General features: G+C 56.3%; 4 protein-coding genes across 4 annotated transcripts; all 4 read right to left on the bottom strand.

Annotated features, from left to right (window-relative positions):
* Positions 1-1,961: 1,961 nt before the first annotated feature.
* Positions 1,962-5,220, bottom strand: LOC142603804 (protocadherin beta-15-like). The gene has a single exon (XM_075766148.1). The coding sequence runs from the start codon at positions 4,943-4,945 to the stop codon at positions 2,504-2,506; it is 2,442 nt and encodes an 813-aa protein (XP_075622263.1). The 5' UTR covers positions 4,946-5,220; the 3' UTR covers positions 1,962-2,503.
* LOC142603913 (protocadherin beta-15-like) lies at positions 5,146-15,594 on the bottom strand. Its single transcript, XM_075766890.1, has 4 exons — positions 12,790-15,594; positions 7,044-7,453; positions 5,379-6,321; positions 5,146-5,213 (listed from the first exon to the last, which is right to left on the bottom strand). The coding sequence occupies exons 1-4, from the start codon at positions 15,212-15,214 to the stop codon at positions 5,146-5,148; spliced, it is 3,846 nt and encodes a 1,281-aa protein (XP_075623005.1). The 5' UTR covers positions 15,215-15,594.
* LOC142603803 (protocadherin beta-15-like) lies at positions 11,057-25,479 on the bottom strand. Its single transcript, XM_075766146.1, has 2 exons — positions 22,161-25,479; positions 11,057-11,493 (listed from the first exon to the last, which is right to left on the bottom strand). The coding sequence occupies exon 1, from the start codon at positions 25,468-25,470 to the stop codon at positions 23,029-23,031; it is 2,442 nt and encodes an 813-aa protein (XP_075622261.1). The 5' UTR covers positions 25,471-25,479; the 3' UTR covers positions 11,057-11,493; positions 22,161-23,028.
* Positions 15,597-17,745, bottom strand: LOC142603912 (uncharacterized; the record flags this gene model as incomplete). The annotated part of the gene is made up of 2 exons (XM_075766889.1): positions 17,527-17,745; positions 15,597-16,577 (listed from the first exon to the last, which is right to left on the bottom strand). Coding segments are annotated over exons 1-2 (1,200 nt in total), but the record flags the coding sequence as incomplete, so codon positions are not given.
* Positions 25,480-25,483: the final 4 nt, after the last annotated feature.

The raw sequence follows: 25,483 nt of genomic DNA, 5'->3' as shown, positions 1-25,483 counted from the left end.
AGGAGGTTTAGATGAAATGTTAGGAAACATTTCTGCACCCAAAGGATTGTCAGGCCTTGGAACAGGCTGCCCTGTGCTTCAGTCACCATCTCTGGAGGTGGCACTTAGGGACATAGTTTAGTGGCAGGCGTGGTTAAGTTAACGGTTGGACTTGATGATCTCAGGGATCTTCTCCAAACTAAGTGATTCTATCATTCCACTCAGGTTAACTGGATCGTAGATCGTTCTCTCCTGGATGTACAACGGTGTTCTGCCAGCATCACTACACCAGTCCTTTGCTCAGGACTTACTGTGTATCAAGACCTTGTGGAAGGGACGGCATTTCCCTAGAGCAAAGCCTCTCCTTGGAAGCAGTTTTTGTTCACCAAATGCCCACCTCCTGGCGCTCCCCCAAGTACTTCTCAAAGGAACACGTACGCTGTCTTTGTGTCAGCCATCTTCTGACACTGCTACAACTTTAGCGTCACTCCCCCACCTCACTGCTTTGATGAGGCCTTTGCACACCCAGGCCCCTGTTAGCATACGGGCCAGTTACCCCTGACCTGGATCGAACTGCGCCCTGTTGTCACAAGAAGCTCAGTGGTCAGAAGACTTACAGAGGCCTGCCAGCAATTCCCTGCTCCCCACAACTTTCCTCAAAGCTCTTTCAACCATATCTCCAATCAGAAACAAAGTCCCCGCTCAACTTGACCTCAAACAAAGGACAAAATGAGAAAAAACCTCCCAGACTTTTCAAAAACTCTCACAGAGCTCTCCCAGAAAGAACATCCCTTCAAAGACTCCACACAAGGCATTTGGGGGTTCTCTTTATTGCATTTTTACACTCAAGGGTACACTGGTTTACAACAGTACAGTTCAGAACTGCAGCACAACACAGCGTGAGGGCTTCTGAATATTCCGTGCCACGCTGCCTTCATTCAAATAATCTGTTATCACACATGGGGTGACAGTCCTTCTTAAGGGGAATAGGCAAGGCAAGGCTGAAAGGCAGTTCACAGAGTAGAAGGAGAAAGGGCAAAAAGGAGGATGCAAATGCTCTTACACAAACCCAGAAAATCATATTGGGACAGCTTTCCCCTCCCATCAAGAAGCCTCTGAATTGGGAAACAACAATGAGTTGGGTCTATTCAACAGGCCCTCTTCCAAGTTCATCTCAATTCCACCTTCGGACAAAGTACCTTGAAGCAACTGGTGGAGTTTCCTGACAACACCCCCAAACACAATGAACGTCTTTTCACAACTCCGTACAGTTACGGTCTATAAACAGCACCAGCTGTATCGGCTGAATGTTCACAAGTCCATGCGGCCTGCTGGGATTCATCCCAGAGTACTGAAGGAGCTGGCGGATGTTACAGCAGGACCCGTCTTGATCACCTACCAGAGGTCTTGGGACTCTGGGGAGGTCCCCGCTGACTGGAAGCTAGCCAACATTCTTCCAATTTACAAGAAAGGCGTGAGGAAAGACCCAGGAAACTACAGACCTGTGAGTTTAACCTCACTTCCTGGAAAATCTGTGGAGAAGATCTTACTGGGTGCGATGGAAAGGCATGTAAAGAGCAATGCAATCAGCAGGACCATGGCTTCACCCAGGGAAAGTCCTGTTTAATTAATTTTCTATCCTTCTATGATAAGGTCACCCACCTTGTGGATGAAGGGAAGATGGTGGATGTGGTATGTCAGGATTTTGATGAGCATTGTAGGTCCTTTCTCACTAAAATACTCTATTCTGTTCTGATCTATTCTATTCTATTCTATTCTATTCTATTCTATTCTATTCTATTCTATTCTATTCTATTCTATTCTATTCCATTCCATTCCATTCCATTCCATTCCATTCCATTCCATTCTATAGCTATTCTATAGCTATTCTGTTCTGTTCTGTTCTGCTCCGTTCCACTCCATTCGGCTCTGCTCCATTCCAGTACATTCAATTCCATTTCAACACCAGTAGCGCTCTCATACTTCCATGGCAATACGAAGGGGAAAGCCCACCCAATGCCCTCTTATGAGCCAAATGAAAATTTTGTGCAATTTGTGCACCACATTGTGATACAGTACTCACAACTTCCTTGCTTTCCTGACCCGGGAGGAGGGCTACATGCATTTCAGCGAGCATGCGATCTGTCTGCCCAACCTTGCCATTTCATTACAGCACACAGCAAGAGGCCCATGGTCTTGCCTAACAGCAAGGGAGACAAGAACATAGCCGGGGGCCCTGCAACTAACCCCACTCGTGAAGCATTTCAGAAATGGCTGTAACAGAGCTGAAACATCTTATTTCCAGAGTGAGGGAGCCCTGAGGTTCTTTTGCTTCTTTGTTTGTTTGTTTGTTGATTTATTATGGGGGGGGGGGACACAACCTTTCTTCTGACTTAATATTTGAGGGGAACCAGCGATGCCAATTGCAAATGCAGATTAACTCTGCAGGAAGCGTTGCCACAAGCTGTAGCCTGGATCCCTTCCTATGACGAGGCGTGAAGCCTCTGGCTGTGCTGACTCCATGCTAGGTAAAGGAAAGACTGTTGAACGGTTCGGCAGAGAGCGTCCCTGGGTTGTCTGGTGCCACGTCCTCCATGGTGATAGGGCCCCGGGGCAAATCCTGTTCATCCTCGGTGCCCCCGCCCCTGGCACAGTGCTGAGGTGGCAGGCTGGGGAGGATGGGCTTGAGGAACTTGAACTCGCTGTTGCCCGAGCCTGTTGTGAGGCTGATCTCGTAGCAATAGGCGTGGGGCAGGGTCCCCGCATTGGCTGCCTCGGACAGGCTGCTCTGCAAGTTGCCGGTGCCGTAAAGCACGTGCCCACCCTTCAGCTCCTTTCTCTTGCACACCTTATGAGCGACGAAGGCGACCATGGACGCGAGGAAGAGGAGTGAGACAAAGACCAATGAAATGATTAAATAGGTGGTCAGGGAGCTGCCCTCGTCCTCCGTGGCCAGGCTGCTGGGCGGTAGGCGCACCTCCGAGAAGTCACTGAGCAGGAGCGCGCTCAGTGCCGCGGTGGCTGACAGCGGTGGCCGCCCGTTGTCTCGCACCAGGACGACGAGCTTCTGCTTCACGGCGTCTCTCTCCGTCACTGGCCTCCTCAGACGCACCTCCCCGCTTTGGGCACCCACCGCAAACAGCCCGGGGTCGGTGGCCTTCAGCAAGTGGTACGAGAGCCACGAGTTCTGCCCCGAGTCGGCATCAACAGCCACCACTTTGGTGACGAGGTACCCCGCCTCAGCCGAAACGGGCACCAGCTCGCTGGACGGTGGGCTGCTGTCCTGGGCGGGGTGCAGCACCAGTGGCGCATTGTCATTCTCGTCCACCACGACAAGGCGGACGGTGACGTTGGCGCTAAGGCGAGGCGACCCCGCGTCACAGGCGCTCACTGAGACCTCGATCTGCCTCACGTGCTCGTAGTCCAGGGGCCGCAGCACAAACACGTGCCCGTTCTCAGAGTTCACAGAGATACAGGAGCAGGGAGGCCGCTCTGCGGGGTGCGCTGGGGCCAGGGAATAGGTCACCTTGGCATTGGGCCCCACGTCGGCATCCGAGGCGCTGACGGCTCCAACGAGCACCGTGGGCACGTTGTTCTCACGCACGTACATGGTGTACGAAGTCTGGTTGAAGACAGGCGCGTTGTCGTTCACATCGGAGATGTCCACCGTGAAGGTCTGGGTGGTCGTGAGAGGAGGCGACCCCGCGTCTGCTGCTGTGACAGTGAGGATGTACCGCGCCGTCTCCTCACGGTCCAGCGTGCTCACGGTCACCAGCTCATAGTAATTCTTGTAGGCTAGTCGCAGGGAGAACGACAGCTGGTCTTCCAGGGCACAGGTGATCTTCCCATTGGCACCAGCATCCCGGTCCCTGACAGTAAAGAGGGCGACCACCGTCCCCGGTGATGCGCTCTCGGGGAGGGGGCTGCTGAAAGAACTGACCGCCAGCTCCGGCGCGTTGTCATTCACATCCACCACCTCCACCAACACCTTGCAGATTGCCGAGAGGCCCCCGCCATCCGTGGCCCGCACGCTGAGCTCGTGATTCTCTGCCACCTCAAAGTCCAGAGGCTTTGTGAGTTTAATTTCACCGCTCACAGGGTCAATGACAAATGCCGAGGGGCTCTGGCCCACCGCTTGGCTGAATTGGTAGGAGATGGCCCCGTTAGGTCCCGTATCCAGATCGGATGCCACCACCTTGACAACCACAGAGCCCTCCGGAGCATTTTCCAATACCTGGCCAATGTACCGCTCCTGTGTGAAGACGGGAGAGTTGTCATTTACATCTAGAACAACAATGTGGATTTGGGTTGTCCCGCTCCTGGGTGGAGTGCCTCCATCCATGGCAATGAGACTGAAGCCCAACTCTGCCTCCTCCTCTCTGTCTAGCGGCTTTTCCAAGACCAGTTCCACATATTTGTCACCATTCCTCCGACTCCCAAAGGAGACACTAAAGTACTCATTCTCGGGAGCAATGCTGTAAGCCTGGATGCTGTTGCTGCCAATATCCAGGTCCTGAGCCCCCTCCAGCGGGAAACGCGAGCCCGGGTTACTCGTTTCCGGGATCTTAAAAGTGACCTGTTGCTCGGGGAAAATGGGCGAATGGTCATTGATGTCCTCCACGGCCACCTCGACCCGAAAGAACTGCAGGGGGTTTGCCAGCAGGAGCTCGAAGGGGAGCGTGCACGTCCCGGACTGCCCGCACAGCTGCTCCCGGTCCAGCCTCTCGGCCACGACGAGGCGGCCGGTGCCGCGGTCTAAGCGAAAGTGCTGCCGGCCGTCCTCCCAGGCCAGGCGGGCGCGGCGAGCCGAGAGCTGCGCCGGGGCCAGCCCCGCGTCCTCCGCCACGTTGGCTACCACGGAGCCGCTCTCCCCCTCCTCGGCTACGGAGTAGCGGATGGGCTCGGAGCGAGCGCGCGGCAGGGAGAGGAAAGCAGAGAGACAAAGCACTTGCCTTGCGATCGCCATGTCGGGGCGGCGGACAGCCTCCGTCTCGCGGATCTCCCGCGCAGTCCTCCGCGGAAAGCGGCGCCCGGCAGCAGCGCGGCTGGGCGGCGGGCGTCCGCTCTCCCTCCCTCCCTCCCTCCTTCTCGCCGACTCCGGCCGGCGACCCGGAGCGCGGCCGCCGTGGCCCGGCAGCGGATGGCACGGAGCACCGCTCGCCGCCGCTACCCGGCTCGGCTGGGCTCGGCTCGGCCGGGCTCGGCTCGGCTGGGCTCGGCTGGGCTGGGCTCGGCTGGGCGGTGCTGGGCAGGGCCGGGCCGGGCTCGGCCGCCTCCCCGCCCGCAGCCGCTCGGCGCCGCCTTGGCCGGCAGCACCACCCTGCGGCCCGCGGCGGGACTGCGCCCGCCGCCGCCCGCCGCCCGCTGCCCGCGCTGCCGGCTCGCAGCGGCACACGGACCCGTGCGCACACGCAGCTGCCCCGCGTCTTCCCCCGCTGCCCAGAGCCCGCGGGCAGGCGTGCGCGCTTGTCTCCCGGGAGGCCGATCCGTGCCCTTCGCGAAACACGGCGGCGAGACAAGCACAAGGCGGTTCCCACGGCGCCGTGCGGCGGAGGCGCAGCCCCGATCCACTCCGCCGCCTTGCCCGGCCGGACCAGCCGCCCAGGAGCCTCTCCGCAGGGGCAGCACGCAGGAAACAGCACGGCACGGCACTACACCGACTCGGGAATCCCAGCCCGAGGACGGGGAACGGAGGCGGGTCCCGGCAAGGCTCAGGCGTGCACGCGCCTGCCGGCCGGCCAGTCCGGCGGCGGAACGGGAGCACCCAAGCTCCCCGCGTTGGCTTCCCTCTCGCCAGCCGGCCGCGAGCTGCACAGCGGTTCTCGCTCCTTGCCTCCCCGCACGAGCGTGGTTGAGCTGCAGGAATTCGTCGGAGAAGCCGTCCACCGGGGCGATGCCGAGGGTGGCGGTGGCGGAGCGCGGCGGCTGCCCGCGCTCTCGCACCAGCACGACGAGTCTCTGCCGGGGCGCGTCCCTCTCGGACAGGGCCCGCGCCGTGCGCACCTCGCCGCTGTGCAGCCCCACGCGGAACAGCCCCGGCTCCGTCGCCTTGGCCAGCTCGTACGACAGCCACGCGTTCTGCCCCGCGTCCGCGTCCACCGCCACCACCTTGGCCACCAGCGCCCCGGGCTCGGCCGAGCGCGGCGCCAGCTCCACGCCCGCCCAGCCCGCGCCCGGCGCCGGCGCCGGCGGCGGGTACAGCACCTGCGGCGCGTTGTCGTTCTCGTCCACGATCACCAGCCGCACCGACACGTTGCTGCTCAGCGCCGGCGCGCCGCCGTCCTCCGCCCGCACCCACAGCCCCACCTCGCGCACCTCCTCGTAGTCGAAGGAGCGCAGCGCCTACAGCGCGCCCGCCTCCGCCTGCACCCTCAGCAGGACTCGCTCTCTGCCGGCCCCGGCATACTCTCTCTCACACGTTCTGCCCGCCACATTCCTTCATAGAATCACAGAATGACAGAATGATTGATAGAGCGGTACAATACAATGACAGAATAACAGAATGACAGAATAATAGAATCATAGAATGATAGGATGACAGAATCATAGAATCATAGAATGGTTTCAGTTTGATGGGACCTTGAAAGCTCATCTACTCCACCCCCTCGCTTTACAATGAGGAGGGACGTTTTCAACTAGACGGTTAGTCAGAGCACGGTCCAACCTAACCTTGGATTTTACCAGCGATGGGGCATCCACAACCTTTTCCGGTGTTTCACTACCCTCATTGTAACAAATTTCTCCCTGATGTCTAGTCTGGATCTCCCCTCTTTTAGTTTAAAACCATCACCCCTTGTCCTGTCACTACAGGCCCAACCAAAAAAACCTGTCCCCATCTTTCTTATAAGCCCCCTTTAAGTAATGAATGGCTGCAAGAATGTCTCCCTGGAGCCTTCTCTTCTGCAGGCTAAACATCCCCAACTCTCTCAGCTTTTCCTCATAGCAGAGGTGTTCCATCCCCATTATCATTTTGTAGCGCTCCTCTGGACTCACTCCGACAGGCCCATGTCTTTCTTGCACTGGGGACACCCGAGCTGGACGCAGTACTCCAGGTGGCATCTCACCAGAGCGCAGTAGAGGGGAAGAGTCCCCTCCCTCGACCTGCTGGCCACACTGCTGGTGATGCAGCCCACCATACGGTTGGCTTTGGGGGCTGCGAGTGCACATTGGTGCCTCATGTCCCATTTGTCACCCACCAGTACCCCCAAGTCCTTCTCCACGGGGCTGCTCTCATTCCCCTCATCCCCCAGCCTGTATTCATCCCGGGGGTTGCCACAGTGCAGGTGCTGGACCTTGCGCTTGGCCTTCTTGAACCTCATGAATTTTGCATGGGCCCTCTTCTCCAGCTCGTCCACGTCCCTCTGAATGGCATCCCCTCTCTCAGGTGCACCACTCAGCCTGACGCCATCTGCCAATGTGCTGAGGGTGCACTCGATCCCACTCTCTGTGTCACTGACAAAGCTACTAAACAGTACTGGTCCCCAGACAGAGCCCTGAGGGCCACCACTCATCACGGATCTCCATCCGGGCATAGAGCCATTGACCACCACTCTCTGGAGGCAACCATCCAGGCAAGTCCTTATCCACCAAACAGTCCATCCACCAAATCCATCTCTCTCCAATGTAGAGAGAAGGCTGTTGTGGAGGACCGTGCCAAAGGCCTTACAGAAGTCCAGGCAGATGATGTCCATTGCTCTTGCCTTGTGCACTGCGGTAGTCGCTCCATCACAGAAGGCCACAGGGTTGGTCACTTGCCCTTGGTGAAGCCATGCTGGCTGTCTCAAATCTCCTCCCTGTCCTCCATGGCTTCTAGAAGCATCTGTTCCTTGGTCATGCCAGGCTGATGGGTCAGTAGTTCCCGGGGCTCTCCTTTCTAACCTTTTTTAGAAATGGGTGCAATGTTTCCATTTTTCCAGTCACCAGGGACTTCACCTGACTGCCATGACTTTTCAAATGTCATGGCCGGTGGCTTGACAACTACATCAGCCAATTCCCTCAGGACTCTCAGATGCATCTTGTCAGGTCCCATAGACTTATGTATGTTGAAATTGCTCAGCTGGTCTCAAACCTGATCGTCTCTTGCAGTGGCAGGGACTTTGCTCCCTGGTCCCTGTCTTCAGGTTCATCCACTCGAGCAGTGTGGGAAGAGAGGGGGCCAGTGAAGACTGAGGCAAAGACGTTGTTGAGTACCTCAGCCAGGATCCTCCTTGTCTGCTGTTAACAGTTTGCTAGTCGTGTTCGTCAGGGCAGGTACCCTTTCTTTGACCTTCCTTTTCTGGCTGACATACCCATTGAAGATCTTCTTGATATTCTTTGCGGCCTTTGCCAAGTTCAGCTCCAGCCACGCCTTCGCCTTCTTGACCCCATCCCTACACAACCGGCCAAAGTCCCTATATTCCTCCCAGGATCCCTGTCCTTGCTTCCACTGCCTGTGCATTTCCTTCTTGCCTTTTAGTTTGACCAGCAGGTCTTTACTCAACTGTTCCGGTCTCTTGCCTTCCTTTCCTGACTTCTTACACGTGGGATCGAGAGGTCTTGCGCTCTTTGGGAAACGTCCTTAAAGATGGGCCAGCTCTGTTCTGCTCTCTTGTCCCTCAAGGCAGTTACCCAGGGGCTTCTACTGACTCACGCCTACAACAGCTGGAAGTTTGTCTTCCTGAAATTCTGGGTCCAGACTTTACCCTTCGCCTGACCCCTATCCCTCAGGACTGCAAACTCCACCAGTGCACGATCACTGTAGCCCAGGCTGCCTCCAATCTTGACGTCTCTGATTAGCTCACTCGTGTTGGTGACCAACAGGTCCCATCTGATAGGCCTGTCTGTTCCCAGGCCTGAGAAGTTATCCTTCCTAAAGGGCACCTCCAACGAGCCCCTCGGGAAAGTTCAGCAGTGAGTTCAGGCCCTGCGGTACAGGCAACAGCCTCCCCTTCTCAGGGGATAAAAACCGTAATGAAGCATCTAGTTACGAACCACATCAAGCACACAAACCCTTGAGCTGTAACAACCAGACAACCAGCTGTTTGTCACCGGGAGGTGCACGTTGCTTGTGGTCCCAGTAAGAGAGGCATGCTGACTCTCAAAGACATCATTCAGAACTCTGTCTCTTATAGCTCTCACTATTGGAAGAGATTAGCATAGAGAATGGTACGTCCCTGTAGAGGCCGAGCACCCTGAGCAGAGTAGCTTCACACAGGACTCCAGCCACGCACGGCATGCCATGCAGACCCCGGCCATAGAAAAGAAAGAGTGCCCTCGTTTCAGCAACTCACGCCATTTTAGCGCTTTCCTGCAAGAAAGCATTTCTCTTCACCATTTCCACTGTCACAGGAGAAGAAGTTGGTATGTGGACTTCCTGCTCGCAGGTGGCTTTCTCACCGGTAGCACGTGGGAGCAGCCTGCAGCGTCTTCAGTTACAATGAGGTCGATGAGTTCATCTTGCAAGGCGTTTATGCAGTGCAGCACAGCACAGGACAGCACAGCACAGGCCTACAGCTTCCCAGATTAGCTGGATAATGGATCGCTCAGTCCCCGATGTAAAATGGTCTTCTGGTCTGCGTCACTACACCAGCCTTTGTGCAGGACTTACCGTTTTATCAAGCCCTTGTGGAAGGGATGGCTGTAGTCCTCTTCATTTCCCAAGAGCAAAACTTCTCCCTGGTTATAGTTTTCACCAACCAACTGCTGCTCCCCCACATTCTTTCGCAAAGGATCATGTATGCTGTCTTTGTGCCAGCCCTCCCCCAAAATCTTTAGAACTAAAACACTTGGTGCTTGAACAGATCACGGTTGCCATCGGCAGCTGTTGGGAGAGTTGGAAAAGTCACTCCCCCACCACCTCACTGCTTTGGTGAGGCCTTTACACACCCAGGCCCCTGTTAGCATACGGGGGCCAGTTTCCCCTGACCTGGATCTAACCGTGCCCTGCCACCGCCATGAGCTCAGTGATCAGAAGACAGGTAGAGGCCTGCCAGCAATTCCCTGCTCCCCACAATTTTCTTGGAAGCTCTGTCAACCGTAACTCCAAGCAGAAACAAAGTACGCACCCTTTGAAAAACTCACAGAGCTTTCCCAGAAAGAACATCCCTTCAAAGACTACTATCTCCACACAAGCCTTTTGGATACTCGCACACGAACCCTTGAGCTGGAACGACCAGGCAACCAGCTGTTTGTCACCAGGAGGTGCACGTTCCTTGTGGTCTCAATACGACAGAGAGGCACGCTGACTCTCAAAGATGTCATTCAGAACTCTGCCTCTTATAGCTCTCACTATTGGAAGAGATTAGCATAGAGAATGGTACGTCCCTGTAGAGGCCGAGAACCCTGAGCAGAGTAGCTTCACACAGGACTCCAGCCACGCACGGCATGCCATGCAGACCCCGGTCATAGAAAAGAAAGAGTGCCCTCGTTTCAGCAACTCACGCCATTTTAGCGCTTTCCTGCAAGAAAGCATTTCTATTCATCATTTCTACTGTAGAAGAAGTTTGCCTGTGGACTTCCTGCTCGCAGGTGGCTTTCTTGCTGTACAACGGTGTTCTGTCAGCATCACTACACCAGTCCTTTGCTCAGGACTTACTGTGTATCAAGACCTTGTGGAAGGGACGGCATTTCCCTAGAGCAAAGCCTCTCCTTGGAAGCAGTTTTTGTTCACCAAATGCCCACCTCCTGGCGCTCCCCCAAGTACTTCTCAAAGGAACACGTACGCTGTCTTTGTGTCAGCCATCTTCTGACACTGCTACAACTTTAGCGTCACTCCCCCCACCTCACTGCTTTGATGAGGCCTTTGCACACCCAGGCCCCTGTTAGCATACGGGCCAGTTACCCCTGACCTGGATTGAACTGCGCCCTGTTGTCACAAGAAGCTCAGTGGTCAGAAGACTTACAGAGGCCTGCCAGCAATTCCCTGCTCCCCACAACTTTCCTCAAAGCTCTTTCAACCATATCTCCAATCAGAAACAAAGTCCCCGCTCAACTTGACCTCAAACAAAGGACAAAATGAGAAAAAACCTCCCAGACTTTTCAAAAACTCTCACAGAGCTCTCCCAGAAAGAACATCCCTTCAAAGACTCCACACAAGGCATTTGGGGGTTCTCTTTATTGCATTTTTACACTCAAGGGTACACTGGTTTACAACAGTACAGTTCAGAACTGCAGCACAACACAGCGTGAGGGCTTCTGAATATTCCGTGCCACGCTGCCTTCATTCAAATAATCTGTTATCACACATGGGGTGACAGTCCTTCTTAAGGGGAATAGGCAAGGCAAGGCTGAAAGGCAGTTCACAGAGTAGAAGGAGAAAGGGCAAAAAGGAGGATGCAAATGCTCTTACACAAACCCAGAAAATCATATTGGGACAGCTTTCCCCTCCCATCAAGAAGCCTCTGAATTGGGAAACAACAATGAGTTGGGTCTATTCAACAGGCCCTCTTCCAAGTTCATCTCAATTCCACCTTCGGACAAAGTACCTTGAAGCAACTGGTGGAGTTTCCTGACAACACCCCCAAACACAATGAACGTCTTTTCACAACTCCGTACAGTTACGGTCTATAAACAGCACCAGCTGTATCGGCTGAATGTTCACAAGTCCATGCGGCCTGCTGGGATTCATCCCAGAGTACTGAAGGAGCTGGCGGATGTTACAGCAGGACCCGTCTTGATCACCTACCTCTGGGGAGGTCCCCGCTGACTGGAAGCTAGCCAACATTCTTCCAATTTACAAGAAAGGCGTGAGGAAAGACCCAGGAAACTACAGACCTGTGAGTTTAACCTCACTTCCTGGAAAATCTGTGGAGAAGATCTTACTGGGTGCGATGGAAAGGCATGTAAAGAGCAATGCAATCAGCAGGACCATGGCTTCACCCAGGGAAAGTCCTGTTTAATTAATTTTCTATCCTTCTATGATAAGGTCACCCACCTTGTGGATGAAGGGAAGATGGTGGATGTGGTATGTCAGGATTTTGATGAGCATTGTAGGTCCTTTCTCACTAAAATACTCTATTCTGTTCTGATCTATTCTATTCTATTCTATTCTATTCTATTCTATTCTATTCTATTCTATTCTATTCTATTCTATTCTATTCTATTCTATTCTATTCTATTCCATTCCATTCCATTCCATTCCATTCCATTCCATTCCATTCTATAGCTATTCTATAGCTATTCTGTTCTGTTCTGTTCTGCTCCGTTCCACTCCATTCGGCTCTGCTCCATTCCAGTACATTCAATTCCATTTCAACACCAGTAGCGCTCTCATACTTCCATGGCAATACGAAGGGGAAAGCCCACCCAATGCCCTCTTATGAGCCAAATGAAAATTTTGTGCAATTTGTGCACCACATTGTGATACAGTACTCACAACTTCCTTGCTTTCCTGACCCGGGAGGAGGGCTACATGCATTTCAGCGAGCATGCGATCTGTCTGCCCAACCTTGCCATTTCATTACAGCACACAGCAAGAGGCCCATGGTCTTGCCTAACAGCAAGGGAGACAAGAACATAGCCGGGGGCCCTGCAACTAACCCCACTCGTGAAGCATTTCAGAAATGGCTGTAACAGAGCTGAAACATCTTATTTCCAGAGTGAGGGAGCCCTGAGGTTCTTTTGCTTCTTTGTTTGTTTGTTTGTTGATTTATTATGGAGGGGGGGGACACAACCTTTCTTCTGACTTAATATTTGAGGGGAACCAGCGATGCCAATTGCAAATGCAGATTAACTCTGCAGGAAGCGTTGCCACAAGCTGTAGCCTGGATCCCTTCCTATGACGAGGCGTGAAGCCTCTGGCTGTGCTGACTCCATGCTAGGTAAAGGAAAGACTGTTGAACGGTTCGGCAGAGAGCGTCCCTGGGTTGTCTGGTGCCATGTCCTCCATGGTGATAGGGCCCCGGGGCAAATCCTGTTCATCCTCGGTGCCCCCGCCCCTGGCACAGTGCTGAGGTGGCAGGCTGGGGAGGATGGGCTTGAGGAACTTGAACTCGCTGTTGCCCGAGCCTGTTGTGAGGCTGATCTCGTAGCAATAGGCGTGGGGCAGGGTCCCCGCATTGGCCGCCTCGGACAGGCTGCTCTGCAAGTTGCCGGTGCCGTAAAGCACGTGCCCACCCTTCAGCTCCTTTCTCTTGCACACCTTATGAGCGACGAAGGCGACCATGGACGCGAGGAAGAGGAGTGAGACAAAGACCAATGAAATGATTAAATAGGTGGTCAGGGAGCTGCCCTCGTCCTCCGTGGCCAGGCTGCTGGGCGGTAGGCGCACCTCCGAGAAGTCACTGAGCAGGAGCGCGCTCAGTGCCGCGGTGGCTGACAGCGGTGGCCGCCCGTTGTCTCGCACCAGGACGACGAGCTTCTGCTTCACGGTGTCTCTCTCTGTCACTGGCCTCCTCAGACGCACCTCCCCGCTTTGGGCACCCACCACAAACAGCCCGGGGTCGGTGGCCTTCAGCAAGTGGTACGAGAGCCACGAGTTCTGCCCCGAGTCGGCATCAACAGCCACCACTTTGGTGACGAGGTACCCCGCCTCAGCCGAAACGGGCACCAGCTCGCTGGACGGTGGGCTGCTGTCCTGGGCGGGGTGCAGCACCAGTGGCGCATTGTCGTTCTCGTCCACCACGACAAGGCGGACGGTGACGTTGGCGCTAAGGCGAGGCGACCCCGCGTCACAGGCGCTCACTGAGACCTCGATCTGCCTCACGTGCTCGTAGTCCAGGGGCCGCAGCACAAACACGTGCCCGTTCTCAGAGTTCACAGAGATACAGGAGCAGGGAGGCCGCTCTGCGGGGTGCGCTGGGGCCAGGGAATAGGTCACCTTGGCATTGGGCCCCACGTCGGCATCCGAGGCGCTGACGGCTCCAACGAGCACCGTGGGCACGTTGTTCTCACGCACGTACATGGTGTACAAAGTCTGGTTGAAGACAGGCGCGTTGTCGTTCACATCGGAGATGTCCACCGTGAAGGTCTGGGTGGTCGTGAGAGGAGGCGACCCCGCGTCTGCTGCTGTGACAGTGAGGATGTACCGCGCCGTCTCCTCCCGGTCCAGCGCGCTCACGGTCACCAGCTCATAGTAATTCTTGTAGGCTGGTCGCAGGGAGAACGACAGCTGGTCTTCCAGGGCACAGGTGATCTTCCCGTTGGCACCAGCATCCCGGTCCCTGACAGTAAAGAGGGCGACCACCGTCCCCGGTGATGCGCTCTCGGGGAGGGGGCTGCTGAAAGAACTGACCGCCAGCTCCGGCGCGTTGTCATTCACATCCACCACCTCCACCAACACCTTGCAGATTGCCGAGAGGCCCCCGCCATCCGTGGCCCGCACGCTGAGCTCGTGATTCTCTGCCACCTCAAAGTCCAGAGGCTTTGTGAGTTTAATTTCACCGCTCACAGGGTCAATGACAAATGCCGAGGGGCTCTGGCCCACCGCTTGGCTGAATTGGTAGGAGATGGCCCCGTTAGGTCCCGCATCCAGATCGGATGCCACCACCTTGACAACCACAGAGCCCTCCGGAGCATTTTCCAATACCTGGCCAATGTACACATCTTCTGTGAAGATGGGAGAATGGTCATTTACATCTAGAACAACAATGTGGATTTGGGTTGTCCCACTCCTGGGTGGAGTGCCTCCATCCATGGCAATGAGACTGAAGTGCATCTCCGCCTCCTCCTCTCTGTCTAGCGGCTTTTCCAAGACCAGTTCTACATACTTCTTGCCCTTACTCCGACTCCCAAAGGAGACACTAAAGTACTCGTTCTCGGGAGCAATGCTGTAAGCCTGGATGCTGTTGCTGCCAATATCCAGGTCCTGAGCCCCCTCCAGCGGGAAACGCGAGCCCGGGTCACTCCTTTCCAGGATCTTAAAAGTGACCTGTTGCTCGGGGAAAACGGGCGAATGGTCATTGATGTCCTCCACGGCCACCTCGACCCGAAAGAACTGCAGGGGGTTTGCCAGCAGGAGCTCGAAGGGGAGCGTGCACGTCTCGGACTGCCCGCACAGCTGCTCCCGGTCCAGCCTCTCGGCCACGACGAGGCGGCCGGTGCCGCGGTCTAAGCGAAAGTGCTGCCGGCCGTCCTCCCAGGCCAGGCGGGCGCGGCGAGCCGAGAGCTGCGCCGGGGCCAGCCCCGCGTCCTCCGCCACGTTGGCTACCACGGAGCCGCTCTCCCCCTCCTCGGCTACGGAGTAGCGGATGGGCTCGGAGCGAGCGTGCGGCAGGGAGAGGAAAGCAGAGAGACAAAGCACTTGCCTTGCGATCGCCATGTCGGGGCGGCGGACAGCCTCCGTCTCGCGGATCTCCCGCGCAGTCCTCCGCGGAAAGCGGCGCCCGGCAGCAGCGCGGCTGGGCGGCGGGCGTCCGTTCACCCTCCCTCCCTCCTTCTCGCCGACTCCGGCCGGCGACCCCGGAGCGCGGCCGCCGTGGCCCGGCAGCGGATGGCACGGAGCACCGCTCGCCGCCGTTACCCGGCTCGGCTGGGCTCGGCTCGGCAGGGCTCGGCTGGGCTGGGCTGGGCTCGGCTGGGCGGTGCTGGGCAGGGCCGGGCCGGGCTCGGCCGCCTCCCCGCCCGCAGCCGCTCGGCGCCGCCTTGGCCGGCAGCACCACCCTGCGGCCCGCGGCGGGACTGCGCCCGCCGCCGCCCGCCGCCCGCTGCCCGCGCTGCCGGCTCGCAGCGGCACACGGACCCGTGCGCACACGCAGCTGCCCCGCGTCTTCCCCCGCTGCCCAGAGCCCGCGGGCAGGCGTGCGCGCTTGTCTCCCGGGAGGCCGATCCGTGCCCTTCGCGAAACACGGCGGCGAGACAAGCACAAGGCGGTTCCCACGGCGCCGTGCGGCGGAGGCGCAGCCCCGATCCACTCCGCCGCCTTGCCCGGCCGGACCAGCCGCCCAGGAGCCTCTCCGCAGGGGCAGCACGCAGGAAACAGCACGGCACGGCACTACACCGACTCGGGAATCCCAGCCCGAGGACGGGGAACGGAGGCGGGTCCCGGCAAGGCTCAGGCGTGCACGCGCCTGCCGGCCGGCCAGTCCGGCGGCGGAACGGGAGCACCCAAGCTCCCCGCGTTGGCTTCCCTCTCGCCAGCCGGCCGCGAGCTGCACAGCGGTTCTCGCTCCTTGCCTCCCCGCACGAGCGTGGTTGAGCTGCAGGAATTCGTCGGAGAAGCCGTCCACCGGGGCGATGCCGAGGGTGGCGGTGGCGGAGCGCGGCGGCTGCCCGCGCTCTCGCACCAGCACGACGAGTCTCTGCCGGGGCGCGTCCCTCTCGGACAGGGCCCGCGCCGTGCGCACCTCGCCGCTGTGCAGCCCCACGCGGAACAGCCCCGGCTCCGTCGCCTTGGCCAGCTCGTACGACAGCCACGCGTTCTGCCCCGCGTCCGCGTCCACCGCCACCACCTTGGCCACCAGCGCCCCGGGCTCGGCCGAGCGCGGCGCCAGCTCCACGCCCGCCCAGCCCGCGCCCGGCGCCGGCGCCGGCGGCGGGTACAGCACCTGCGGCGCGTTGTCGTTCTCGTCCACGATCACCAGCCGCACCGACACGTTGCTGCTCAGCGCCGGCGCGCCGCCGTCCTCCGCCCGCACCCACAGCCCCACCTCGCGCACCTCCTCGTAGTCGAAGGAGCGCAGCGCCTACAGCGCGCCCGCCTCCGCCTGCACCCTCAGCAGGACTCGCTCTCTGCCGGCCCCGGCATACTCTCTCTCACACGTTCTGCCCGCCACATTCCTTCATAGAATCACAGAATGACAGAATGATTGATAGAGCGGTACAATACAATGACAGAATAACAGAATGACAGAATAATAGAATCATAGAATGATAGGATGACAGAATCATAGAATCATAGAATGGTTTCAGTTTGATGGGACCTTGAAAGCTCATCTACTCCACCCCCTCGCTTTACAATGAGGAGGGACGTTTTCAACTAGACGGTTAGTCAGAGCACGGTCCAACCTAACCTTGGATTTTACCAGCGATGGGGCATCCACAACCTCTCCGGGCTACCTTTTCCGGTGTTTCACTACCTTCATCGTAACAAATTTCTCCCTGATGTCTAGTCTGGATCTCCCCTCTTTTAGTTTAAAACCATCACCCCTTGTCCTGTCACTACAGGCCCATCCCCATCTTTCTTATAAGCCCCCTTTAAGTATTGAATGGCTGCAAGAATGTCTCCCTGGAGCCTTCTCTTCTGCAGGCTAAACATCCCCAACTCTCTCAGCTTTTCCTCATAGCAGAGGTGTTCCATCCCCATTATCATTTTGTAGCGCTCCTCTGGACTCACTCCGACAGGCCCATGTCTTTCTTGCACTGGGGACACCCGAGCTGGACGCAGTACTCCAGGTGGCATCTCACCAGAGCGCAGTAGAGGGGAAGAGTCCCCTCCCTCGACCTGCTGGCCACACTGCTGGTGATGCAGCCCACCATACGGTTGGCTTTGGGGGCTGCGAGCGCACATTGGTGCCTCATGTCCCATTTGTCACCCACCAGTACCCCCAAGTCCTTCTCCACAGGGCTGCTCTCATTCCCCTCATCCCCCAGCCTGTATTCATCCCGGGGGTTGCCACAGTGCAGGTGCTGGACCTTGCGCTTGGCCTTCTTGAACCTCATGAATTTTGCATGGGCCCACTTCTCCAGCTCGTCCACGTCCCTCTGAATGGCATCCCCTCTCTCAGGCGCACCACTCAGCCTGACGCCATCTGCCAATGTGCTGAGGGCGCACTCGATCCCACTCTCTGTGTCACTGACAAAGCTACTAAACAGTACTGGTCCCCAGACGGAGCCCTGAGGGCCACCACTCATCACGGATCTCCATCCGGGCATAGAGCCATTGACCACCACTCTCTGGAGGCAACCATCCAGGCAAGTCCTTATCCACCAAACAGTCCATCCACCAAATCCATCTCTCTCCAATGTAGAGAGAAGGCTGTTGTGGAGGACCGTGCCAAAGGCCTTACAGAAGTCCAGGCAGATGACGTCCATGGCTCTTGCCTTGTGCACTGCAGGAGTCGCTGCATCACAGAAGGCCACAGGGTTGGTCACTTGCCCTTGGTGAAGCCATGCTGGCTGTCTCAAATCTCCTCCCTGTCCTCCATGGCTTCTAGGAGCATCTGTTCCTGGGTCATGCCAGGCTGATGGGTCAGTAGTTCCCGGGGCTCTCCTTTCTAACCCTTTTTAGAAATGGGTGCAATGTTTCCATTTTTCCAGTCTCCAGGGACTTCACCTGACTGCCATGACTTTCCAAATGTCATGGCCGGTGGCTTGACAACTACATCAGCCAATTCCCTCAGGACTCTCAGATGCATCTCGTCAGGTCCCATAGACTTATGTATGTTGAAATTGCTCAGCTGGTCTCAAACCTGATCGTCTCTTGCAGTGGCAGGGACTTTGCTCCCTGGTCCCTGTCTTCAGGTTCATCCACTCGAGCAGTGTGGGAAGAGAGCGGGCCAGTGAAGACTGAGGCAAAGACGTTGTTGAGTACCTCAGCCAGGATCCTCCTTGTCTGCTGTTACCAGTTTGCTAGTCGTGTTCGTCAGGGCAGGTACCCTTTCTTTGACCTTCCTTTTCTGGCTGACATACCTATTGAAGATCTTCTTGATATTCTTTGCGGCCTTTGCCAAGTTCAGCTCCAGCCACGCCTTTGCCTTCTTGACCCCATCCCTACACAACCGGCCAAAGTCCCTATATTCCTCCCAGGATCCCTGTCCCTGCTTCCACTGCCTGTGCATTTCCTTCTTGCCTTTTAGTTTGACCAGCAGGTCTTTACTCAACCGTGCCGGTCTCTTGCCTTCCTTTCCTGACTTCTTACACGTGGAGATCGAGAGGTCTTGCGCTCTTTGGGAAGCGTCCTTAAAGATGGGCCAGCTCTGTTCTGCTCTCTTGTCCCTCAAGGCGGTTACCCAGGGGCTTCTACTGACTCACGCCTACAACAGCTGGAAGTTTGTCTTCCTGAAATTCTGGGTCCGGACTTTACCCTTCGCCTGACCCCTATCCCTCAGGACTGCAAACTCCACCAGTGCACGATCACTGTAGCCCAGGCTGCCTCCAATCTTGACGTCTCTGATTAGCTCACTCGTGTTGGTGACCAACAGGTCCCATCTGATAGGCCTGTCTGTTCCCAGGCCTGAGAAGTTATCCTTCCTAAAGGGCACCTCCAACAAGCCCCTCGGGAAAGTTCATCAGTGAGTTCAGGCCCTGTGGTACAGGCAACAGCCTCCCCTTCTCAGGGGGTAAAAACCGTAATGAAGCATCTAGTTACGAACCACATCAAGCAGACAAACCCTTGAGCTGGAACGACCAGACAACCAGCTGTTTGTCACCGGGAGGTGCACGTTCCTTGTGGTCCCAGTAAGAGAGGCACGCTGACTCTCAAAGACATCATTCAGAACTCTGTCTCTTATAGCTCTCACTATTGGAAGAGATTAGCATAGAGAATGGTACGTCCCTGTAGAGGCCGAGCACCCTGAGCAGAGTAGCTTCACACAGGACTCCAGCCACGCATGGCATGCCATGCAGACCCCGGCCATAGAAAAGAAAGAGTGCCCTCGTTTCAGCAACTCACGCCATTTTAGCACTTTCCTGCAAGAAAGCATTTCTCTTCACCATTTCCACTGTCACAGGAGAAGAAGTTGGTATGTGGACTTCCTGCTCGCAGGTGGCTTTCTCACCGGTAGCACGTGGGAGCAGCCTGCAGCGTCTTCAGTTACAATGAGGTCGATGAGTTCATCTTGCAAGGCGTTTATGCAGTGCAGCACAGTACAGGACAGCACAGCACAGGCCTACAGCTTCCCAGATTAGCTGGATAATGGATCGCTCAGTCCCCGATGTAAAATGGTCTTCTGGTCTGCGTCACTACACCAGCCTTTGTGCAGGACTTACCGTTTTATCAAGCCCTTGTGGAAGGGATGGCTGTAGTCCTGTTCATTTCCCAAGAGCAAAACTTCTCCCTGGTTATAGTTTTCACCAACCAACTGCTGCTCCCCCACATTCTTTCGCAAAGGATCATGTATGCTGTCTTTGTGCCAGCCCTCCCCCAAAATCTTTAGAACTAAAACACTTGGTGCTTGAACAGATCACGGTTGCCATCGGCAGCTGTTGGGAGAGTTGGAAAAGTCACTCCCCCACCACCTCACTGCTTTGGTGAGGCCTTTGCACACCCAGGCCCCTGTTAGCATACGGGGGCCAGTTTCCCCTGACCTGGATCGAACTGCGCCCTGCCACCGCCATGAGCACAGTGATCAGAAGACAGGTAGAGGCCTGCCAGCAATTCCCTGCTCCCCACAATTTTCCTGGAAGCTCTGTCAACCGTAACTCCAAGCAGAAACAAAGTACGCACCCTTTGAAAAACTCACAGAGCTTTCCCAGAAAGAACATCCCTTCAAAGACTACTATCTCCACACAAGCCTTTTGGATACTCGCACACGAACCCTTGAGCTGGAACGACCAGGCAACCAGCTGTTTGTCACCAGGAGGTGCACGTTCCTTGTGGTCTCAATACGAGAGAGAGAGGCACGCTGACTCTCAAAGACATCATTCAGAACTCTGCCTCTTATAGCTCTCACTATTGGAAGAGATTAGCACAGAGAATGGTACGTCCCTGTAGAGGCCGAGAACCCTGAGCAGAGTAGCTTCACACAGGACTCCAGCCACGCACGGCATGCCATGCAGACCCCGGTCATAGAAAAGAAAGAGTGCCCTCGTTTCAGCAACTCACGCCATTTTAGCACTTTCCTGCAAGAAAGCACTTCTATTCATCATTTCTGCTGTAGAAGAAGTTTGCCTGTGGACTTCCTGCTCGCAGGTGGCTTTCTTGCTGGTACCACGTGGGAGCAGCCTGCACGCTCCTCATTTAAATGAGCTGAGTTTATCCTTCCAGGAAAGGATTTGTGCAACACGACATAGCACAGGACAGCACAGGACAGGCCTGTGCCTGAAAGGAGGCTGTAAGGAGGTGGGTGTTGGTCTCTTTTCCCAAGGAGGAAGTGACAGGATGACATGAAATGGGCTCAGGTTTCACCAGAGGAGGTTTAGATGAAATGTTAGGAAACATTTCTGCACCCAAAGGATTGTCAGGCCTTGGAACAGGCTGCCCTGTGCTTCAGTCACCATCTCTGGAGGTGGCGCTTAGGGACATAGTTTAGTGGCAGACGTGGTTAAGTTAACGGTTGGACTTGATGATCTCAGGGATCTTCTCCAAACTAAGTGATTCTATCATTCCACTCAGGTTAACTGGATCGTAGATCGTTCTCTCCTGGATGTACAACGGTGTTCTGCCAGCATCACTATACCAGTCCTTTGCTCAGGACTTACTGTGTATCAAGACCTTGTGGAAGGGACGGCATTTCCCTAGAGCAAAGCCTCTCCTTGGAAGCAGTTTTTGTTCACCAAATGCCCACCTCCTGGCGCTCCCCCAAGTACTTCTCAAAGGAACACGTACGCTGTCTTTGTGTCAGCCATCTTCTGACACTGCTACAACTTTAGCGTCACTCCCCCCACCTCACTGCTTTGATGAGGCCTTTGCACACCCAGGCCCCTGTTAGCATACGGGCCAGTTACCCCTGACCTGGATTGAACTGCGCCCTGTTGTCACAAGAAGCTCAGTGGTCAGAAGACTTACAGAGGCCTGCCAGCAATTCCCTGCTCCCCACAACTTTCCTCAAAGCTCTTTCAACCATATCTCCAATCAGAAACAAAGTCCCCGCTCAACTTGACCTCAAACAAAGGACAAAATGAGAAAAAACCTCCCAGACTTTTCAAAAACTCTCACAGAGCTCTCCCAGAAAGAACATCCCTTCAAAGACTCCACACAAGGCATTTGGGGGTTCTCTTTATTGCATTTTTACACTCAAGGGTACACTGGTTTACAACAGTACAGTTCAGAACTGCAGCACAACACAGCGTGAGGGCTTCTGAATATTCCGTGCCACGCTGCCTTCATTCAAATAATCTGTTATCACACATGGGGTGACAGTCCTTCTTAAGGGGAATAGGCAAGGCAAGGCTGAAAGGCAGTTCACAGAGTAGAAGGAGAAAGGGCAAAAAGGAGGATGCAAATGCTCCTTTACACAAACCCAGAAAATCATATTGGGACAGCTTTCCCCTCCCATCAAGAAGCCTCTGAATTGGGGAACAACAATGATGAGACCCACCTCGATGCCCTTTTCCAAGTTCATCTCAATTCCACCTTCCAACAAAATCGCTTGCAGCAACTTGTGGACCCAAACACAATGAACATATTTTCACAACTCTGTACAGTTATAGGCTATGCCAACACCATTTCCGTTGCTGTATTTCCAAGGCAACCCCAAGGAGACAACCTGGCAAACCTTCTGTTAGCACCAGATAGAAATCTGCTGTGTTTTTTTTCCTCTCCCTTAGAGGTAATGACACTGCTCTACTCAAAGGGTCACAATACCCTTCTAGACTGCTGAGCTGGAATTGTGCACATCACAGTAGTTAGACGTGAGCAACTCCCTGCTTCACTGGGCAGCCCTAGTGCAGCATATGCAACACACGACGGCTGTCCGGACAGACATAGTGACCAGAAGGCAAAACACACAGAGCCCACGCACCTCAGACTGAGACATGCAGGACCCACAAAAGGGAGGCCCACATGCATGCACCACATTCTGACACAGTACTCACAACTTCCTTGCTTTCCTGACCCGGGAGGAGGGCTACATGCATTTCAGCGAGCATGCGATCTGTCTGCCCAACCTTGCCATTTCATTACAGCACACAGCAAGAGGCCCATGGTCTTGCCTAACAGCAAGGGAGACAAGAACATAGCCGGGGGCCCTGCAACTAACCCCACTCGTGAAGCATTTCAGAAATGGCTGTAACAGAGCTGAAACATCTTATTTCCAGAGTGAGGGAGCCCTGAGGTTCTTTTGCTTCTTTGTTTGTTTGTTTGTTGATTTATTATGGAGGGGGGGGACACAACCTTTCTTCTGACTTAATATTTGAGGGGAACCAGCGATGCCAATTGCAAATGCAGATTAACTCTGCAGGAAGCGTTGCCACAAGCTGTAGCCTGGATCCCTTCCTATGACGAGGCGTGAAGCCTCTGGCTGTGCTGACTCCATGCTAGGTAAAGGAAAGACTGTTGAACGGTTCGGCAGAGAGCGTCCCTGGGTTGTCTGGTGCCACGTCCTCCATGGTGATAGGGCCCCGGGGCAAATCCTGTTCATCCTCGGTGCCCCCGCCCCTGGCACAGTGCTGAGGTGGCAGGCTGGGGAGGATGGGCTTGAGGAACTTGAACTCGCTGTTGCCCGAGCCTGTTGTGAGGCTGATCTCGTAGCAATAGGCGTGGGGCAGGGTCCCCGCATTGGCTGCCTCGGACAGGCTGCTCTGCAAGTTGCCGGTGCCGTAAAGCACGTGCCCACCCTTCAGCTCCTTTCTCTTGCACACCTTATGAGCGACGAAGGCGACCATGGACGCGAGGAAGAGGAGTGAGACAAAGACCAATGAAATGATTAAATAGGTGGTCAGGGAGCTGCCCTCGTCCTCCGTGGCCAGGCTGCTGGGCGGTAGGCGCACCTCCGAGAAGTCACTGAGCAGGAGCGCGCTCAGTGCTGCGGTGGCTGACAGCGGTGGCCGCCCGTTGTCTCGCACCAGGACGACGAGCTTCTGCTTCACGGTGTCTCTCTCTGTCACTGGCCTCCTCAGACGCACCTCCCCGCTTTGGGCACCCACCGCAAACAGCCCGGGGTCGGTGGCCTTCAGCAAGTGGTACGAGAGCCACGAGTTCTGCCCCGAGTCGGCATCAACAGCCACCACTTTGGTGACGAGGTACCCCGCCTCAGCCAAAACGGGCACCAGCTCGCTGGACGGTGGGCTGCTGTCCTGGGCGGGGTGCAGCACCAGTGGCGCATTGTCATTCTCGTCCACCACGACAAGGCGGACGGTGACGTTGGCGCTAAGGCGAGGCGACCCCGCGTCACAGGCGCTCACTGAGACCTCGATCTGCCTCACGTGCTCGTAGTCCAGGGGCCGCAGCACAAACACGTGCCCGTTCTCAGAGTTCACAGAGATACAGGAGCAGGGAGGCCGCTCTGCGGGGTGCGCTGGGGCCAGGGAATAGGTCACCTTGGCATTGGGCCCCACGTCGGCATCCGAGGCGCTGACGGCTCCAACGAGCACCGTGGGCACGTTGTTCTCACGCACGTACGTGGTGTACAAAGTCTGGTTGAAGACAGGCGCGTTGTCGTTCACATCGGAGATGTCCACCGTGAAGGTCTGGGTGGTCGTGAGAGGAGGCGACCCCGCGTCTGCTGCTGTGACAGTGAGGATGTACCGCGCCGTCTCCTCCCGGTCCAGCGCGCTCACGGTCACCAGCTCATAGTAATTCTTGTAGGCTGGTCGCAGGGAGAACGACAGCTGGTCTTCCAGGGCACAGGTGATCTTCCCGTTGGCACCAGCATCCCGGTCCCTGACAGTAAAGAGGGCGACCACCGTCCCCGGTGATGCGCTCTCGGGGAGGGGGCTGCTGAAAGAACTGACCGCCAGCTCCGGCGCGTTGTCATTCACATCCACCACCTCCACCAACACCTTGCAGATTGCCGAGAGGCCCCCGCCATCCGTGGCCCGCACGCTGAGCTCGTGATTCTCTGCCACCTCAAAGTCCAGAGGCTTTGTGAGTTTAATTTCACCGCTCACAGGGTCAATGACAAATGCCGAGGGGCTCTGGCCCACCGCTTGGCTGAATTGGTAGGAGATGGCCCCGTTAGGTCCCGCATCCAGATCGGATGCCACCACCTTGACAACCACAGAGCCCTCCGGAGCATTTTCCAATACCTGGCCAATGTACACATCTTCTGTGAAGATGGGAGAATGGTCATTTACATCTAGAACAACAATGTGGATTTGGGTTGTCCCACTCCTGGGTGGAGTGCCTCCATCCATGGCAATGAGACTGAAGTGCATCTCCGCCTCCTCCTCTCTGTCTAGCGGCTTTTCCAAGACCAGTTCTACATACTTCTTGCCCTTACTCCGACTCCCAAAGGAGACACTAAAGTACTCGTTCTCGGGAGCAATGCTGTAAGCCTGGATGCTGTTGCTGCCAATATCCAGGTCCTGAGCCCCCTCCAGCGGGAAACGCGAGCCCGGGTTACTCGTTTCCGGGATCTTAAAAGTGACCTGTTGCTCGGGGAAAACGGGCGAATGGTCATTGATGTCCTCCACGGCCACCTCGACCCGAAAGAACTGCAGGGGGTTTGCCAGCAGGAGCTCGAAGGGGAGCGTGCACGTCCCGGACTGCCCGCACAGCTGCTCCCGGTCCAGCCTCTCGGCCACGACGAGGCGGCCGGTGCCGCGGTCTAAGCGAAAGTGCTGCCGGCCGTCCTCCCAGGCCAGGCGGGCGCGGCGAGCCGAGAGCTGCGCCGGGGCCAGCCCCGCGTCCTCCGCCACGTTGGCTACCACGGAGCCGCTCTCCCCCTCCTCGGCTACGGAGTAGCGGATGGGCTCGGAGAGAGCGTGCGGCAGGGAGAGGAAAGCAGAGAGACAAAGCACTTGCCTTGCGATCGCCATGTCGGGGCGGCGG

The sequence above is a fragment of the Balearica regulorum genome, chromosome 14 (assembly GCF_011004875.1).
Source record: "Balearica regulorum gibbericeps isolate bBalReg1 chromosome 14, bBalReg1.pri, whole genome shotgun sequence".
Taxonomy (NCBI): Eukaryota; Metazoa; Chordata; class Aves; order Gruiformes; family Gruidae; genus Balearica; species Balearica regulorum.
Note: the sequence above shows the minus strand (reverse complement) of the source record. Positions and strands in the feature narration are given on the sequence as shown.

Coding starts and splice junctions, on each gene's coding strand:
- LOC142603804 (XM_075766148.1), bottom strand. CDS start 4,945: ATGGCGATCGCAAGGCAAGTGCTTTGTCTCTCTGCTTTCCTCTCCCTG.
- LOC142603913 (XM_075766890.1), bottom strand. CDS start 15,214: ATGGCGATCGCAAGGCAAGTGCTTTGTCTCTCTGCTTTCCTCTCCCTG. Junction 6,322..7,043: donor TTCCCCTCTACTGCGCTCTG/GTGAGATGCCAC, acceptor GGCGCGCTGTAG/GCGCTGCGCTCCTTCGACTA. Junction 5,214..5,378: donor GCAGCTGCGTGTGCGCACGG/GTCCGTGTGCCG, acceptor AGCACCGCCCAG/CCGAGCCCAGCCCAGCCGAG.
- LOC142603803 (XM_075766146.1), bottom strand. CDS start 25,470: ATGGCGATCGCAAGGCAAGTGCTTTGTCTCTCTGCTTTCCTCTCCCTG.